Source organism: Engystomops pustulosus, chromosome 6, assembly GCF_040894005.1.
Source record: "Engystomops pustulosus chromosome 6, aEngPut4.maternal, whole genome shotgun sequence".
NCBI classification, from domain to species: Eukaryota; Metazoa; Chordata; class Amphibia; order Anura; family Leptodactylidae; genus Engystomops; species Engystomops pustulosus.
The window spans coordinates 28594132-28612990 of NC_092416.1; the positions used below are offsets into that span (position 1 = coordinate 28594132).

Sequence of the window (18859 nt, forward strand, 5' to 3'; positions counted from 1 at the left end):
CCAGTGCACCGTTTATTCTGCTGCGTTGCATTCGTGAAGATGTAGAAGAACTAATGTATAACATCCTGGGCATCAGACTGGAGTTACAGAATGGAGAGATGGATCACCCTCCCTGTACCATAATATACTGATATCACATCATACTGACAGCTGTATTATCACCGACAAGAGGGATGAGGCAGCACAACCTGCAAAGCAAAGCATGATGGGGCTTGTAATCCAAATACTAAGTAAAAGTCACTGCACAACTATTATCTATCTGTGATGTACAATGTCAGTATTACAGATGGTTTATTACATGCCGGGTGTATTATATGCTGAGGTATTACAGTCAGAGCGGATTATACCATATGAGGGGTGAATACATAGTAGATTATGTGATGGATTATTACATCCATGGTGTATTATATGATGGATTATTACATCTATGGTGCATTATATGATGGATTATTACATCCATGGTGTACTAGATGATGTATTATTACATCTATGGTGCATTATATGATTTATTATTACATCCATGGTGTATTAGATTATGTATTATTAAATCTATGGTGCATTATATGATGTATTATTACATCCATGGTGTACTAGATGATGTATTATTACATCCATGGTGTACTAGATGATGTATTATTACATCTATGGTGCATTATATGATGGATTATTACATCCATGGTGTATTAGATGATGTATTATTACATCTTTGGTGCATTATATGATGGATTATTACATCCATGGTGTATTTTTGATGTATTATTACATCCATGGTGTATTATATGATGTATTATTACATCCATGGTGTATTATATGATGTATTATTACATCCATGGTGCATTATATGATGGATTATTACATCCATGGTGCATTATATGATGGATTATTACATCCATGGTGCATTATATGATGGATTATTACATCCATGGTGTATTATATGGTGTATTATTACATCCATGATGTATTATATGATGGATTAATAAATCTATGGTGCATTATATGATGGATTATTACATCCATGATACACTATACTGCATTGTCATGGTGTGATGTATTGTTCTTGGGGGCTGCAGGCTCCTCATTGCTCCAGGCTCAGTTTTCTCCTTAATGGGAGTTTCTATACTTATCTGCAGGGATTAGGGTGCAGGGTCCCCCCTCCTGATCCTGGCCCCGCCCCTTGGTTATGACTGACACTGGTCTTGGCCAGTGGTGTCGGGGGGGCGTGGCTCCGGGCTGGGCTGGGGATGACTAGAGCAGCGGCCGGGACTTGTCACCTGCTGCAGGTGCGGAGCGGACAGGATGCGGGGACAGAAGCGGACACTGCGCCTGGAGCGCGGGCAGAGGGTGCAGGCCGTGTGTGTGCTGGGCACCAGCCTCTCCACTAATGTCAATGGGTGAGTGTCTGCCTGATGTGTGCAACCCCTCATCTACTGTGCACCCCAATACCTGCACCCACATCATGCGTCTCCCTATCACTGTGTTACATAGGACTGCAGGACATATCTTAAACATGATCTGTACTCATAGAGATATCACTGTATTATCTGTGGTGTTACATAGGACTGCAGGTCACATCTACTGCATGATCTGTACCCAGAGAGATATCACTGTGTTATCTGTGGTGTTACATAGGACTGCAGGACACATCTACTACATGATCTGTACCCAGAGAGATATCACTGTTATCTGTAGTGTTACATAGGACTGCAGGTCACATCTACTGCATGATCTGTACCCAGAGAGATATCACTGTGTTATCTGTGGTGTTACATAGGACTGCAGGACACATCTACTACATGATCTGTACCCAGAGAGATATCACTGTTATCTGTAGTGTTACATGGGACTGCAGGACACATCTTCTACATGATCTGTACTCAGAGAGATATCACTGTGTTATCTGTGGTGTTACATAGGACTGCAAGTCCCATCTGCTACATGATCTGTACTCAGAGATATCACTGTGTTCTCTGTGCTGTTACATAGGACTGCAGGACACATCTACTACATGATCTGTACTCAGAGATATCACTGTGTTATATGTGGTGTTACATAGGACTGCAGGACACATCTACTACATGATCTGTACTCAGAGAGATATCACTGTGTTACCTGCACTGTTACATAGGACTGCAGGGCACATCTTCTACATGATCTGTACTCAGAGATATCACTGTGTTACCTGTAGTGTTACATAGGACTGCAGGTCTCATCTTCTACATGGCCTGTACTCAGAGCTATCACTGTGTTATCTGTGGTGTTACATAGGACTGCAGGTCTCATCTACTACATGATCTGTACTCAGAGATATCACTGTGTTATCTGTGGTGTTACATAGGACTGCAGGACACATCTACTACATGATCTGTACCCAGAGAGATATCACTGTTATCTGTGGTGTTACATAGGACTGCAGGACACATCTACTACATGATCTGTACTCAGAGATATCACTGTGTTATCTGTGGTGTTACATAGGACTGCAGGACACAACTACTACATGATCTGTACTCAGAGATATCACTGTGTTATATGTGGTGTTACATAGGACTGCAGGACACATCTACTACATGATCTGTACTCAGAGATATCACTGTGTTATCTGTGGTGTTACATAGGACTGCAGGATACATCTACTACATGATCTGTACTCAGAGATATCACTGTGTTATCTGTGGTGTTACATAGGACTGCAGGATACATCTACTACATGATCTGTACTCAGAGATATCACTGTGTTATCTGTGGTGTTACATAGGACTGCAGGACACATCTACTACATGATCTGTACTCAGAGATATCACTGTGTTATCTGTGGTGTTACATGGGACTGCAGGACACATCTACTACATGATCTGTACTCAGAGAGATATCACTGTGTTATAGGTGGTGTTACATAGGACTGCACGTCACATCTACTACATGATCTGTACCCAGACAGTTATCATAGTGTTATCTGTGCTGTTACATAGGACTGCAGGACACATCTACTATATGATCTGTACTCAGAGATATCACTGTGTTATCTGTGGTGTTACATAGGACTGCAGGACACATCTACTATATGATCTGTACTCAGAGATATCACTGTGTTATCTGTGGTGTTACATAGGACTGCAGGACACATCTACTATATGAACGGTACTCAGAGATATCACTGTGTTATCTGTGGTGTTACATAGGACTGCAGGACACATCTACTATATGATCTGTACTCAGAGATATCACTGTGTTCTCTGTGCTGTTACATAGGACTGCAGGACACATCTACTATATGATCTGTACTCAGAGATATCACTGTGTTATATGTGGTGTTACATAGGACTGCAGGACACATCTACTACATGATCTGTACTCAGAGAGATATCACTGTGTTACCTGCACTGTTACATAGGACTGCAGGTCACATCTACTACATGATCTGTACTCAGAGATATCACTGTGTTATCTGTGGTGTTACATAGGACTGCAGGACACATCTACTACATGATCTGTACTCAGAGAGATATCACTGTGTTACCTGCACTGTTACATAGGACTGCAGGACACATCTACTATATGATCTGTACTCAGAGATATCACTGTGTTATCTGTGGTGTTACATAGGACTGCAGGACACATCTACTACATGATCTGTACTCAGAGATATCACTGTGTTATCTATTGTGTAACATTAGACAAGTTGAGCTCTGCTTCACCTTTATAATAAGACGTGATGCTGCGTATATGTGATAATATGGTCACTGATCCTGGAAGAGCCGGAGTGACGCAGCAGTGGGTCCTATGTGACATGGCACCTGCCACTTTTACTAATAGTCATTCCGGTCCATCGGATCCGGCAGTGACGCAGCACCACAGAACTGTTACTAAACGCTGTATGCCTCTGGTGTGCTCGTCCTTCCTATTTATGTAATTGTGTGACATCTCCAGCAACATGGTGTCAGGACTCGGGAGTTGGGGCCATTTGCAGAAATTTATAAGAGAACCAGTGACTAAAGTCCATCAGGTCGCCCCTCGGCATTACAATATGTGACATAAATCTGGGCCATTATTACCCTGTTACCCAAGATATGGTGGAAAATGGGAAGGCAAGCTGACACTGAGGGGTTAACTAAATCCTATAATGCAGCATTTTTCTGGTGGTGGCTATTGGTAACAGGTATAAGGAGCCACAATGTGGGGTGGTTATTGTGACGTTATATGTTATTATACTCCGGCTCCCTATATCCTGGTGCTGGGCACAGGTTCAGCAGCTGTTTAGTAAATAAGTCATTGTTCATTGTTCTGTCTGTTCCAGACCATTAAAATTGAGTCCAATGATACTAAGCAAGTCCAATGAGGCCCTGCATATTCAGTGGTTACTGCATTGCCCTGCCTCCTTGTTCTTGATTGACAGGTCTCGCTGCTGGGACAGGCTGCTGCATGGAACATTGAGAGAGGGCTCTGTTACATAATTGGGCACTTAAAAGTCATGTGACAGGGTGGTGTCATCCAAGGTCCTGTTACTACTGCAGCGTCTACCCCATGTATCTATCTGATCACATGATACCACAGCAGCCTCTATGGACTTCTCTACTCTATTTCTTCCCATCCTCCATGGAGGCTGCTGTGATTTCATGTGATCAGATACATACATGGGGTAGACATTGCAGATGTAACAGGATGTCACCCTGGTCACATGACATGCTGAGAAGAGACATGGGGAGGAGTAGATGGGAGGGGCTGGCCAAGCAGGACAAGCCCCTCTGATGCCAGGTAATGTAAGATAAAGTAGATGGAGATTTAAGGGAAACCATATTAAGCTAAAATAAGGGTGTCCGTTAGTTAATAGGGCTCTAGGTGAACCTATCACTAGCTGAATTTGTGAAAATGTGGTGACAGGTTCCCTTCAAGGTACTAACACTCAGCTTTTCCTGGCTACGGAATGGCAGTCATGCAGGAATACATAAGTCACTGTGGCAGACTTTGACAGATCTCCTAACCCTCCCTGAACATGACCTGATGACTCCACCCCCCCCCCACCCCCCCGTCCGCGGGGGATCATCTGTCACCCCCTCTGTATCTCATGGTTGCAAATCGGTGATGAAACTTCTGCAGAAGGTTGCAGCATCAGTGACCGATCACTATACGGATGTTGCGTCATATCCCCCAGGAAACCTCAGGATCCATCTCCCTGTAATAGATTTATATCAACATCATCCTACATAAAGGGCGGGTGCATTGCCACCTAAATGAAATGATTTTGGAAAATTGGCTGTGCTATACTGCACCATTCAAGTCTATGAGATTTTAACTGCAACATGTCAATATTCTGCTGTGGTTGTGGATTTCCTTCTCCATCCAACTGATATCCAAAATCCATTAGTAGATTTCAGATTTTGATGTTTACAATTGTTAAATTTGCGCATGAAATTAACCTGAGTGCAGAGAGATCTGTGTCATGTTCTGCATCTATATTTTGGGATAGATACAGAAATCTTCCACCAGGATGAAGGATTGCAAACCAAGCACAGTGACATACTGGTGTTTTCACCCTGGCAGGATGTGCTCTTCTTTTACCTCCTTATTCCCTGTTTTTTACAAAAAAGGTTTTTCAAATTATGTATATAAGCCTAAGGAGCTCCAGGCTCCATAGGTGTTAATGGAGCCTGGAGCCCCTAAGGCTCATTTGCAATTTTTAAAGCTTTTTTTTTTTTTAAATCGGGGCATAGTAAGATAAAAGAAGAGCAGATCCTACTAGGGGGGGCACACACCAGTATGTCAGTGTGCTTGGTTTACAATACTTCATCCTGGTGGAAGATCTCCTTTAAGGAGAAGGATTCCATTTGTAATCTACAGCAAAATATAGAGACAAAATGGATTTTATAATCAGCGTTTCATGTCAATTTCCTTATGGCGTGTGCTGCATTTTTAGATTCTGATTGATCATTAAAGTCTTAAGCAATTCATAAAAATCTGCTGCATTTCTCTGCTTTAAAATACGTTCATATGAATATTGTGGTGGATATACAGAGACTAAAATCCTGACATTATGATTGTTACAATGTAACATTACAGAGAATATTATATGAAGACATTATAATTAATGTCTCTCCTGTCCTGGACTCCAGGGTGATGTCATGTGGGACAAAGTCAGGAAGTATATGAGATGAAATCATAAGAGAGACATAAAAGTGCCAAGGAATTTGGGCTGATACGTTGTATCTGTTACAAACAATTGCAACTTTTTGTCATTTTGCATTTCAATTCTGGTGCTCAGAGGTTCTTAATAAATCTGCTGCATCTCGTGCCAAAATAATGATGGTGCACAGAGTGCCAGTGTTAATACATCGGCCCCAGTATTGATCACATAGAAGATCAACATAAATTCGGGCAATTCTGCCGTGAAAATAGATGTTTTTTATTGCAAATTTCCTTCTGTGTTTCACTGTTCCTCATATTTATGGGTGATCCATGAAAATCTGGAGAGATCTGGACAGATCGGTCACATCTAAAGGGAACCATCAATTTTTTTTATAAATTTTGTTGTGTGAATTAACCCTTTCAACTGGCAATATACCAATTTCACTAACATCTTAAAGCAAAATAAGGATTGGGATGAGAAGGGGTCCTACAGCATGTTATACTTTTGTAACTTTGTTTCCTAAGGTATTACCTAGGATTCATGGTTTCATGTGACTGACTTGGCTGACAACAGGGAGCAGTAGATAGAGTCCAGCAGCACAGCACATGGAGAGAAGGGGGTTGCAGATTGCACTTTCGTCGGACTGTTTGTCGTTTTCGGGGATTGCATGGCTTGGACAGGTATTTAACAAGTGTCTGCGCACGCGATCATTTTTTGGCGCAGCTGCGTTGGCTTTCATGCGACACAAATTATGGGGCGGGCCGTCGGACAATCCGACCAATTGTGACTGAGCGCAGGATTTAAATTTCAAATTGTGTTGCAAGACAAGACTTACATGCACCAGGAAGAAGAAGGTGAACTCTGTCGGACCTGAGCGGGGAAGTGACACATGCAGGATATCGGGCGCACGATCTTAGTGAATCGCAGCGGAGTGCATGATAGTCGGACAATGCACTGTAAATGTGCCCCAAAAAGTGTCTGCAAAAAGGCTTATGCTTCTCATGTTTCTCTGCTGATGAGTCTTCCCCTGGTCCAGCGAGTGGTTAATATATTGCCTTCATAGTAGGATCTCTCTCCTGGCAAATGTCCGATGGGGAGCAGCTGTGACTGGCTAATCTCTGTAGAGCGATGGCTCTCAGCACCTGGGTGGGGATATATGAAGCACTGAGCCATCAATAGGAATAGCCTTCCAAGGATTTAGGGCTTATGGCTAAGTGCGTTCTCTGCGGTGGATGGCGGTCAGATCAGCAATTTATCAATGTTTATCTAGTACAGGGTCCAGGAACAGGAGATTCTGGGATTGGCACAGGGGTCCTTAGTAGGGAGGGGGGCGGTATTAAAATTCAACAAGGGGTCCTGTCCTGCTGTTTAAGGACTCCTGTACTTCTTGGTAGGGATTAGTCCTAGGTCATCTTCTCTTCCAGTGATCCTCAGGGTGGTTCCTTCTCACCTAAGCTCATAAAGAAGGTCAAAAGAACTACACTAACCTGGAAACACCTCTGACTAAAGTGGCCACCTTTATAATCTGTAGACCATTGGTGATGACCAAGAAAGCCTGAAAGTAACTATTAGTTGAGCAACATTATAAAACTATCCGAAGATGACCACTGAACAACTGTGCTCGAACTCTCTTATTGATGGCGTCTTGTATTGGGCGGAAATATTTACATGTAGTAAATCTAGGGAAATATGATGTTGGGACTTTCTTCAGGATAGTTTTGGGGTCTTTCTTGACCTTATTGCTACTTATGGCCGCAGATCACTAGTGATGCACATGTTGGTAATTTCTGATGACCCATCCTTTTATCAGAGTGGTTTCTCTTGACCAGACCTTTGCCTGGTACTGTCCATGTACCATACACATGGGCATTTGTTTGTCTCCCAAAGATCGGAGACGGGTCATCATAGGTCCCATCATTTCAATACTACAGCTTAACTGTGGGAACATGTGAGATTTTCTCCATTTGAAGACCACTGGGCTAGAGCATGTTACCATTGAGGACTTTTGGCCAACATTCAAAAGGAGATAAATGTTGCTTTAGAAGAAACTTTTGTTTATGTCCATCAGACCTTCAGAAGGTATCTCCTAGTTCTTGTAGGAGATCCCTCATTGTCCGAGTGTTATTAGTGCAGTAGTTGGAGATGTAACAACCTTCTTGTAATAGATACTTGGTTTTACCGCACTCCACATAGATGACTCCTCATTTTCTTCTCTTATTGGCTGGAGACCTTCAGCATAGTTCCCAAACCAGCGTCTGGGTGTCACAAGTGGATGATTGGTGATGGATGAGAAGTGGCTCCAGTGAGATGTTTGCATAGCACCTTCCCTGTACTGACCCTTACAGCTCATAAAGATCATTTTCCAAAACACGCGTTTACGATGTGGCGTTGCAATGTTGGCTCTATACCAGTCACCTCCCTGCACCCTGTACCATGACAATTACTGCTTCTCTACAACTACAATAGTGGTGGACATGATCGCTATGAGAACTCGGTCAATCCTATTTTACCCAATGTTCCCAGTGGGAAAAGCTTGACTTACTACTTGTTCTAAGGACGTCTACGGCTCCATAGCAAACCAAAATCGCCATGTAGCGCTAGTTTGAAGAATAGTTTTCCTTATGTCATGTATTCTGGTCACCAGTGGGGGCGCAGTGGAACTTAAACCCATCATTATTTTAAAAGTAACATTTATATATTATCTGGAGTCTCCCTTTAATAAAGGGATAAATATACGTGTGTGCGCTAGTGAGTGGAGTATTTACGAGCCTCTCCATGTCCAGCCCAACTCCCCTCTACGGATCATTTATTACAGCTTGTTCCCACTTGTCATCTGAGCCTCCGCTGCCGACCGCGCTGGCTGTGTGCATTCCTTCCCGGTCCCTTCTAGACATCTAAGAACTTGCTAGGTGGAACTTACAGGTTACTGAGGCCCACTTATAGATTACAGCAAGATTTAGGTGTCACATGAATGTGTCTGTAGTGCATTCTGAATGCGGGAGAGAAATGTCATAACGGCGGTGAGTGCACTCCTGTACATAGGTGATTTGCTAATTTCACTGTATACAGATATACAGCACAAGAACAGTGAAATACAGAAATACAGCACCAGAAAGGAGCAGTATCTGGAAATGCAGCACCAGAACGGAGGGAAATGCAGCACCACAATGGAGCAAAAGGTGAAAATGCAGCACTAGAACAGAGCTAAATGCGGAAATGCAGCACCAGAACAGGGCTAATTGCGGTCATGCAGCACCAGAACAGAGTGGAATGCTAAAATACAGCACCAGAACAGAGCGTGAGGCTGAATTACAGCACCAGAACAGAGCACAATGCAGAAATACAGCACCAGAACGGAGCCCAATGCATAAATGCAGCACGAAAATGGAGCGCCATACAGAAATACAGCACCAAAACTGAGAGCTATAGAGAAATACAGAAACAAGCACAAGATGGCACCAGAATCACGTGCAAAACTGAAATACAGAACAAAATGCAATACAGCACAAGAACCAGGGTCTCTTTATACAAATATACTGTATGACAAGTGATTTGACATATTTACAGAGCCTCCCTAATTTGCATATATACAGTACAGATAGATAATGAATATAGATAATTACTGTGTCCCCTTAGTAAAATAATAAATTCTCTTATTTCTCTCACTGCATCTTATAGATGTACACACTATTGATTCTTGTATCATTTGGAGCAGGTGGAGGATTGAGGCTTCCCCCACCTGCTCCAAGTGCCTGGCGGTCACCCCATTCACCGGTGCTAGACACGGTCCTGGTGCTGATTACAGAAGAGTAGGTTGAGTCAATCCATAGTAGGTGGATTACCATTCAGGAACCAGGAAAAGTAATTTATAGCCACATGCAACGTGCTGGAATCCAGTTACCCAAGACAATTCCCGCAATCCCAACTGAATGTGATGGGGCGACCCGTGACTGACACATTTACGAGATGACATTATTAGGGCTCTCCTTATTTAGCCCGGGCCGGGGCTTTATGTGCTGGACACCACCGCCGTGTGAACTGAATGTGTCAATCTCCCGTCTCACTGTTAATCTGCAAATATGGTTTATCGCTTTCTCCAAAACCCTGGAACTTGCAGCTGTTCTGCTGGATGGAGGGAACCGAGGAGAGGGGGCGAGACACGAAATATCACCTGCATTACATGTAAATATATAACGCGGTCTGACACGAGATGAATGTAACAAATGATTGTAAACCTCTGCATTAATCATTTTTCCAATAATTCTTTGGCAACAAAAGTGTTGCGATCCAGAAGATGAGATTGGTCGTGATATAATGGCACACATACACTGGTTACTGACAAATCTTTATATATTGCTGTGTAACAGCCTGTGGCTATGGGTACTTCCCAGCCAGGGCCGGCACCATACCTGGGCAAGTGCTGGGAGGGGCCCACATGGCCCAATCTCAGTCCCAAGCAGCCTATGTGGGGGCTTAATATAAAATAACGCATGAGGGGGCTCTTTGGGATGATAAACTAAGGAATATTTTCGGGAACAGGGGACTATTTTAGTTTCAGAATTTTTAACCTGAGTTCATTGCAAAGGGGCCCACTGAGGTACTGTCACCCGGGGGCCTATTGAAACCTAAAGCCAGACACAAATGTGTCCACTGCCTTCTTCCTCCATTCAAGAAGATAATAAAGATGGTGGGCGGTGGGGGAACCCGTTCAGCCACCCATATAATAATCGGCCATTGCCTGTGATTTCCGATGATATGAAGCCTATGGAGATCTTGTGGTATGACATGAAAAGGGGCGGCACACCAGACATCCCAGAAATATTGTAAGAAACTGACATTTACAGGAATGTTCCACAATTTCCTCTATAATTTGTGTACATCTCATTTCTATATGCTGGAAAAAGATTGGTGTAGACAACTTCTAGGAATCTACAATTTAAGCCTTCACTAGCATTTGTTCCTTTACTCTGGATGTTACTCAGATATGATGAGTACACCTGTCTGTGTGTTATTGTCATTATTTTGGGACATGATGGAGGTCTCGGAGGACTCTGGAGAAATGTCCTAATACTAATCTTCTCTTTCTCCTCTATACAGGGGGTCTCCGGTGGGATGTAAGTGGTTCAGCATCCATCACTCCTCCAATATAGAGCTTGAAGTCCTGAACAGTGACGTCTCCCAACAGAAAGTCATTAATGGGGTAAAACTATGGCCAATCAACAAGAGCACAATGGTGCAATACCAGATGATAGAACCAAGCACTGAGACCAATGATGGCAAGGTACAATGCATGCTATATAAGAAAAGAAATTCATACAGTGATTTGCACTCACTTTTCTGCTGCTGTTGTAGTCCCTGTGTACTTACAAGACATTACTTATCCTGTACTGATCCGGAGTTACATCCAGTATTATACTCCAGAGCTGCACTCACTATTCTGCTGCTGGTGCAGTCACTGTGTACATACATGACATTACTTATCCTGTGCTGATCCTGAGTTACACCCTGTATTATACTCCAGAGCTTCACTCACTATTCTGCTGATGGTGCAGTCACTGTGTACATACATGACATTACTTATCCTGTACTGATCCTGAGTTACATCCTGTATTATACTCCAGAGCTGCACTCACTATTCTGCTGATGGTGCAGTCACTGTGTACATACATGACATTACTTATCCAGTACTGATCCAGAGTTACATCCAGTATTATACTCCAGAGCTGTAGTCACTATTCTGCTGCTGGTGCAGTCACTGTGTACATACATGACATTACTTATCCTGTACTGATCCTGAGTTACATCCTGTATTATACTCCAGAGCTGCACTCACTATTCTGCTGCTGGTGCAGTCACTGTGTACATACATGACATTACTTATCCAGTACTGATCCAGAGTTACATCCAGTATTATACTCCAGAGCTGCAGTCACTATTCTGCTGCTGGTGCAGTCACTGTGTACATACATGACATTACTTATCCTGTACTGATCCTGAGATACACCCTGTATTATACCCCAGAGCTGCACTCACTATTCTGCTGCTGGTGCAGTCACTGTACATACATGACATTACTTATCCTGTACTGATCCTGAGTTACATCCTGTATTATACTCCAGAGCTGCACTCACTATTCTGCTGCTGGTGCAGTCACTGTGTACATACATGACATTACTTATCCTGTACTGATCCTGAGTTACATCCTGTATTATACTCCAGAGCTGCACTCACTATTCTGCTGCTGGTGCAGTCACTGTGTACATACATGACATTACTTATCCTGTACTGATCCTGAGTTACATCCTGTATTATACTCCAGAGCTGCACTCACTATTCTGCTGCTGGTGCAGTCACTGTGTACACACATGACATTACTTATCCTGTACTGATCCTGAGTTACATCCTGTATTATACTCCAGAGCTGCACTCACTTTTCTGCTGGTGCAGTCACTGTGTACATACATGACATTACTTATCCAGTACTGATCCAGAGTTACATCCAGTATTATACTCCAGAGCTGCAGTCACTATTCTGCTGCTGGTGCAGTCACTGTGTACATACATGACATTACTTATCCTGTACTGATCCTGAGATACATCCTGTATTATACCCCAGAGCTGCACTCACTATTCTGCTGCTGGTGCAGTCACTGTACATACATGACATTACTTATCCTGTACTGATCCTGAGTTACATCCTGTATTATACTCCAGAGCTGCACTCACTATTCTGCTGCTGGTGCAGTCACTGTGTACATACATGACATTACTTATCCTGTACTGATCCTGAGTTACATCCTGTATTATACTCCAGAGCTGCACTCACTATTCTGCTGCTGGTGCAGTCACTGTGTACATACATGACATTACTTATCCTGTACTGATCCTGAGTTACATCCTGTATTATACTCCAGAGCTGCACTCACTATTCTGCTGCTGGTGCAGTCACTGTGTACATACATGACATTACTTATCCTGTACTGATCCAGAGTTACATCCAGTATTATACTCCAGAGCTGCAGTCACTATTCTGCTGCTGGTGCAGTCACTGTGTACATGCATGACATTACTTATCCTGTACTGATCCTGAGTTACATCCTGTATTATACTCCAGAGCTGCACTCACTATTCTGCTGCTGGTGCAGTCACTGTACATACATGACATTACTTATCCTGTACTGATCCTGAGTTACATCCTGTATTATACTCCAGAGCTGCACTCACTATTCTGCTGCTGGTGCAGTCACTGTGTACATACATGACATTACTTATCCTGTACTGATCCTGAGTTACATCCTGTATTATACTCCAGAGCTGCACTCACTATTCTGCTGCTGGTGCAGTCACTGTGTACATACATGACATTACTTATCCTGTACTGATCCTGAGTTACATCCTGTATTATACTCCAGAGCTGCACTCACTATTCTGCTGCTGGTGCAGTCACTGTGTACATACATGACATTACTTATCCTGTACTGATCCTGAGTTACATCATGTATTATACCCCAGAGCTGCACTCACTATTCTGCTGCTGGTGCAGTCACTGTGTACATACATGACATTACTTATCCTGTACTGATCCTGAGTTACATCCTGTATTATACTCCAGAGCAGCACTCACTATTCTGCTGCTGGTGCAGTCACTGTGTACATACATGACATTACTTATCCTGTACTGATCCCGAGTTACATCCTGTATTAAGGTACAAAGATATATAGTCACATTTCTATAAAGATCATGGCTTGGGATAAAGGAGAAAAAGGATGCCCCACGCGTATCGTCCGTTAAATGGGCTTCCTCAGGGGATAATCAACAGATTATACCCCAGAGCTGCACTCACTATTCTGCTGGTGAAGTCCCTGTGCACATACATGACATTACTTATCCTGTACTGATCCTGAGATACACCCTGTATTATACCCCAGAGCTGCACTCACTATTCTGCTACTGGTGCAGTCACTGTGTACATACATGACATTACTTATCCTGTACTGATCCTGAGTTACATCCTGTATTATACTCCAGAGCTGCACTCACTATTCTGCTGCTTTGATGGAAGTAGATGTGCACACAGATAGACCTTATGATTAGTGATGAGCATACCTTTAAGTTAAGGTTCGGGGGTTCAGGTGCATCCCACACAGGAATGGTGCCCCAAAATGAAGTCCCTATCTACTAGCCATTGCTGTGATTGGTCAGAGGGACACTCTGACCAATCGCAGCCATGGCTAGTAGCTAGGGGTGTCAATCTGCCTGAAGACTCGCTCAAATCATACTTATGATTATGGGTGATTAGCTGCCTTCTAGTGCTGTGGTTTTACATTTTAGATTTTTTTTTTTCCCTTTTAGATAACCTTTGCTTATTATGGGGAAGGGTCAGATGCTCCTGTGGACAAAGCTGGAATCTACCTGACCGGGATAGGTATGTCTGGATCTTTCAAATACCTTGTAGAGCCCAGTCCAATCACTGGCTGCCATCGAATTAAAAGGGAACTCTTAAAATAGTAGAAAAGTGATGGGTCTTTTCTTGGTTACCAGTCTCTACAGCCTTATAATAGCTACTGGATGAAACTGGCAATTTTTCCAAAATTTTGCTTGGATTATGTTAAAGCTCCAGTCATAGTTAAAGGGTTAATAAGAGAAGGTGAAGGAGGGAACTAGAAACCTGAAATGCAGAATAATAGGAGGCCCCTGCACACCCATATAACCAGAAGCTGAGGGTCGTCTATGTAGAACCCGGTCACAGGAAACATGTGGCAACTATAAATTACTGTCACATAGGACCCAAAAATATCCCAGCTCAAGGTGGGAATCCTCTTACATCACCAGAATGTAAACCACCATCTTACCCCCAGACCAGCAGAGGATGATTTAAAGGGATAGTCACGCACCATATATATTTATAGATCCCTGTAATCTACCTGCTGTAGACTGATTTACAGTCTGTGGCTACAAGATCTGATAGGGCGCCGTTCGCTATAAAATTTTACTGTATACATACTACATCCTATAACCCTAGTGTCCGGCCAACTGGCCCAATTTGCAACATTGACCCTATTTTATTGGGGTGAGGAGTGGCCAAGACCCCCTGCTGTTATGTGAGAGCACATGGGGGGGAAATGTGACACCCGTTATGTGTTCTTTTAAATCCTCCTTCTAAGAAAGACTAGACATGTGCGCATTACATCAGGACGCGGATCACGATGGCGCCGATCACTTGATGTACGACATTTGGGATGAGTTCAGGTTGCACATACTGTGGATTACACGGCTCCTTCCATTGTCAGGTGACGCATAGGGCCCAATATACTATATAATGAGACATCCTGGATCCTGAATGAGATCATAGAATGTATATAAGACTCATTTATAGACCAGTTTTACAAAAGGGTAATATGAATCCATAATATGGCTGCAAAGTGGTAAGTGAGCCTATAGGGATAGAAATGGTGCCGTGCTGTGAGACAAGTGAGCATGGCTCCACCATGGAGACAAATGTTCAAAAATTATTGTGACTGTCGTTTAAGATAGAAGAAAGTTTTTAGTTGGTCAGATACCAATTTAACCTTCGTTTGACTTCAGGGTAGTTTCCAAAAAAGGTTGTCCGAAGAATGTTGGTAATTTTACAGAGCAAGTTCGCTACACTGGGGCATTTCCAAAGGTTGTGGCCAATTACTGAGAATATACAGTTGTAGACCCTAAGTCTACAGTGTTTAGCCCCAGGACATAACCACTATGGGGCTCATTTACTAAGGGTTCGCGGAGCGCATTTTCGTCGGGTTTCCCGTCGATTTCCGGTTTGCGCCGCATTTAACAGGGGATTTTGGTGCACGCGATCGGATTTTGGCGCATCAGCGCCGGCTTGCACGTGATACAAATCAGGGGGCGGGCCGTTGGATTCGGACTACGTGCAGGATTTAACATTTTGAATTGTGCCGCAAGACACGCACTTACAAGCAACGGGAAGAAGAAGGTGAACTCCGGCGGGCAAGCGACGAGTGCAGGAACTTGGGCGCACGAGCTTCGTGAATCGCGCTGGACTTCATCTTCGTCGGACCGTCCGAATTGGGGATCGCGACAGGACCAGGTAAATAAATTTGCCCCACTATGTTCATATATATATTCTTTGGTGTTGCTTTTCTCTAACCTCTGTCCTGTTCATTTGTCAGATATTTCCTTGGATGTCGATGCAGATCGCGATGGAAATGTAGAAACAAACAACCCACATAAGGTAAACCGAACTGCGTATGAGAGTTAATTTACTGTATGTAAATGTTGTGATATTTTGTTACCAGATAAAGGGTTTTTCCAAAATGGAATGTCGTCCCAGTGGTCAGACCCATACACCGATCATGAAAACTAGGGAAAACATGTATCCCACAGAACTGTACTCTGCTATCTCCAGCTATTCCATAGAGAGTGACTGTTTGATTTATTTGGGGAACTGGGACTCCTGTTCTTATCAGTTGGGGTCCAAGCAACCACTGTTGATCAGATGTGAGAAATTAACCGTTTTGAATTTTTTTTTAGATTTTTAGAGCAGATAATAAAATCTAAAACAAAGTCTAAAATTATAAAGTAAAGCATCTTCTCTGTACCTTGTTTCTGCTCTTTCTCCTGTAGTGAGCAGTCTATCTGAAAGCATTGAGAGCTCTGTCCACCTCAGGCAGATAACACTAAGGATTAACTTTTTTCACACCTAGAACATATTCTCATTGAAGGTTCAGCTCTGTGAAGTGATTAGACTACACAGGGACTGTCATTAGGTACATTATCAGGTTCTTATCTGATCAACTGTCAGTGGTGTACAGGGAGCGGAAGCTGATTTATAGAAACTACATCAGTAAGAAAGACAGGGGGAAAAGAAAGACACAGGAAGAGATTCATTTAATAAAGTGTATTGCAAGTTTACTATCATAATCTATTATAGATTTATAAAAAGTTACTGAAATTGAGAATTTCACCCCGAAAATGAATGTTCATGCTTTTTTACTATAAAATTTTCACATGCATTTTGAGTCCTGGTGGGTACTGCAATGATCTGTCCATAATTAGTGTGAGAGTATGGTCTAAGAATTGTATTTATATTCTAAGAATTGTAATTATGGTTGGGCAATGTACCAGTCTCCACCCTATGGAGGGAGATTAAAGGGTCTGTGACAAGTCTGGAGTTTATAAAAGTGGAGGACCTAGACACTGGATATATGTGGAAGGGAGGTGTCTATACTTTCCTTAATTATGTGAATACTGTAGTCTTCCTCCCCTTATCCTGAATTGACTGATAACAGGGAGTAGTATCTCCATCCACCTGCCCTATAGTCAGTTAATATATGAAATGTTGATGTGATGATGTTAAATGGACAGGTCCCGATTGCTACACCCCCTGGTCCTGCACTGTCCCTGTACCCTTTATATATTCTCTATAATATTGTGTGTTGTCATTTAGGCCTCTTGGACCTGGGGTCCGGAAGGTCAGGGGGCAATCCTGCTGGTGAACTGTGACAAGGACAGTCTGTTCTCCCGCACGGTGGATGGAGGTGATAATGTAGTGCTGACCAAGACAGGTAAGTGATCAATGTTCAATGTCCTCGCTATGTCATAAGGGGGAGCAGCGATGACCTGACCCGTGTGTCCCCCTCACAGATCTCCTGGACATGTCCAAGATGCTGCTCCGGATCAAAGGACCTGAGAAACTGCCCACCGGATACCACCTGATGGTCTACATCTCCGCTACTGATGCCCCCAGTTTGGGAGTGTTCAATCTGTACAGTGAGTTCCCTGATACCCCACTCGCCCTCTGATATGGTCTAAATAATGTTAATTTATTGGTAAACCTAAAATATGAGTCACATTCTAAATCCTTTGATTCACTTTTCTTATACTGTGCATAAGTTACAGGATATAATCCTGTTGATGCAGCTTTGGAGGTGGCTAGAGTATAATTACAGGGTAATTTTTATATTTTACATTCATTCAAGTTGCATTCCCAATTCTGTTTATATCATCATGCAACTCCCTGCTTGTTCAGTGTCTGTACAGTTCTACTCTACTGCAGTGAATGCTGGGAGATGCATTATGGGATCTCCAATGGATCAAAAGTGAGAGTAACTAGCAAAGTTGTGACAAATCTCTGGCTATAATGTATGCTCTGAGAACATAATTGTCAATGCTGCTCTGGATGTGAATGGATTAAAAAATGTGATATCCGAACACTATGTAGGTGCAGCTCTGGAGATGTGGATCTCACATAAGACATGACGTTACAGAGCAGTTGTAATATTTGCTCCGGATGTGCATGGATAATAAAAAATTTATTTTGGACAGCAGTGCGAATGCTGCTCTGGATATTATTGAAGCATAACACTTATGTAGAGCTTGTTGGAGTGTATGGGTTATTTCTGTTTGTATTCAGAACCAGTTCTTCAATTATCCTTTAGCAGCTCTGGATGTGATTGGAGTATTTCAGTTACATAAGAGTTACTACTAAGTAAAGCATTTGAGATTTAAAGTGGTGACCTCAGTCCCAGTTTATAAGGAGCTTGAAGTTTTGTGGTCGTCTGGATGTAGTCCCGCCACCAACACTGTGAGAGCCCAATTGACAATGACAAATTTCTGAGCCTCCTGAAGTGGCATCTACCGAAATCCCGAGCTCTCAAACCTGATCCTCCCCGAGAGGCTGTGGAACATTTATTAATGCCGCTCAGGACATCTGATCCTGGTACAACAAGAGGCTG

The 18859-nt window shown here is 42.8% G+C and overlaps 1 protein-coding gene across 1 annotated transcript in view; it reads left to right on the forward strand.

The window, feature by feature from the left end:
* The first annotated feature begins 1216 nt into the window (after positions 1-1216).
* LOC140134731 (protein-arginine deiminase type-2-like) overlaps positions 1217-18859 on the forward strand; it is a 32540-nt gene continuing 14897 nt past the window's right edge. The window contains exons 1-6 of the mRNA XM_072155274.1: positions 1217-1391; positions 11219-11402; positions 14475-14547; positions 16295-16356; positions 17572-17689; positions 17769-17894. Coding sequence (XP_072011375.1) covers positions 1297-1391; positions 11219-11402; positions 14475-14547; positions 16295-16356; positions 17572-17689; positions 17769-17894 — 658 coding nt within the window. The 5' untranslated portion in view covers positions 1217-1296. The remainder of the gene's footprint in view (positions 1392-11218; positions 11403-14474; positions 14548-16294; positions 16357-17571; positions 17690-17768; positions 17895-18859) is intronic.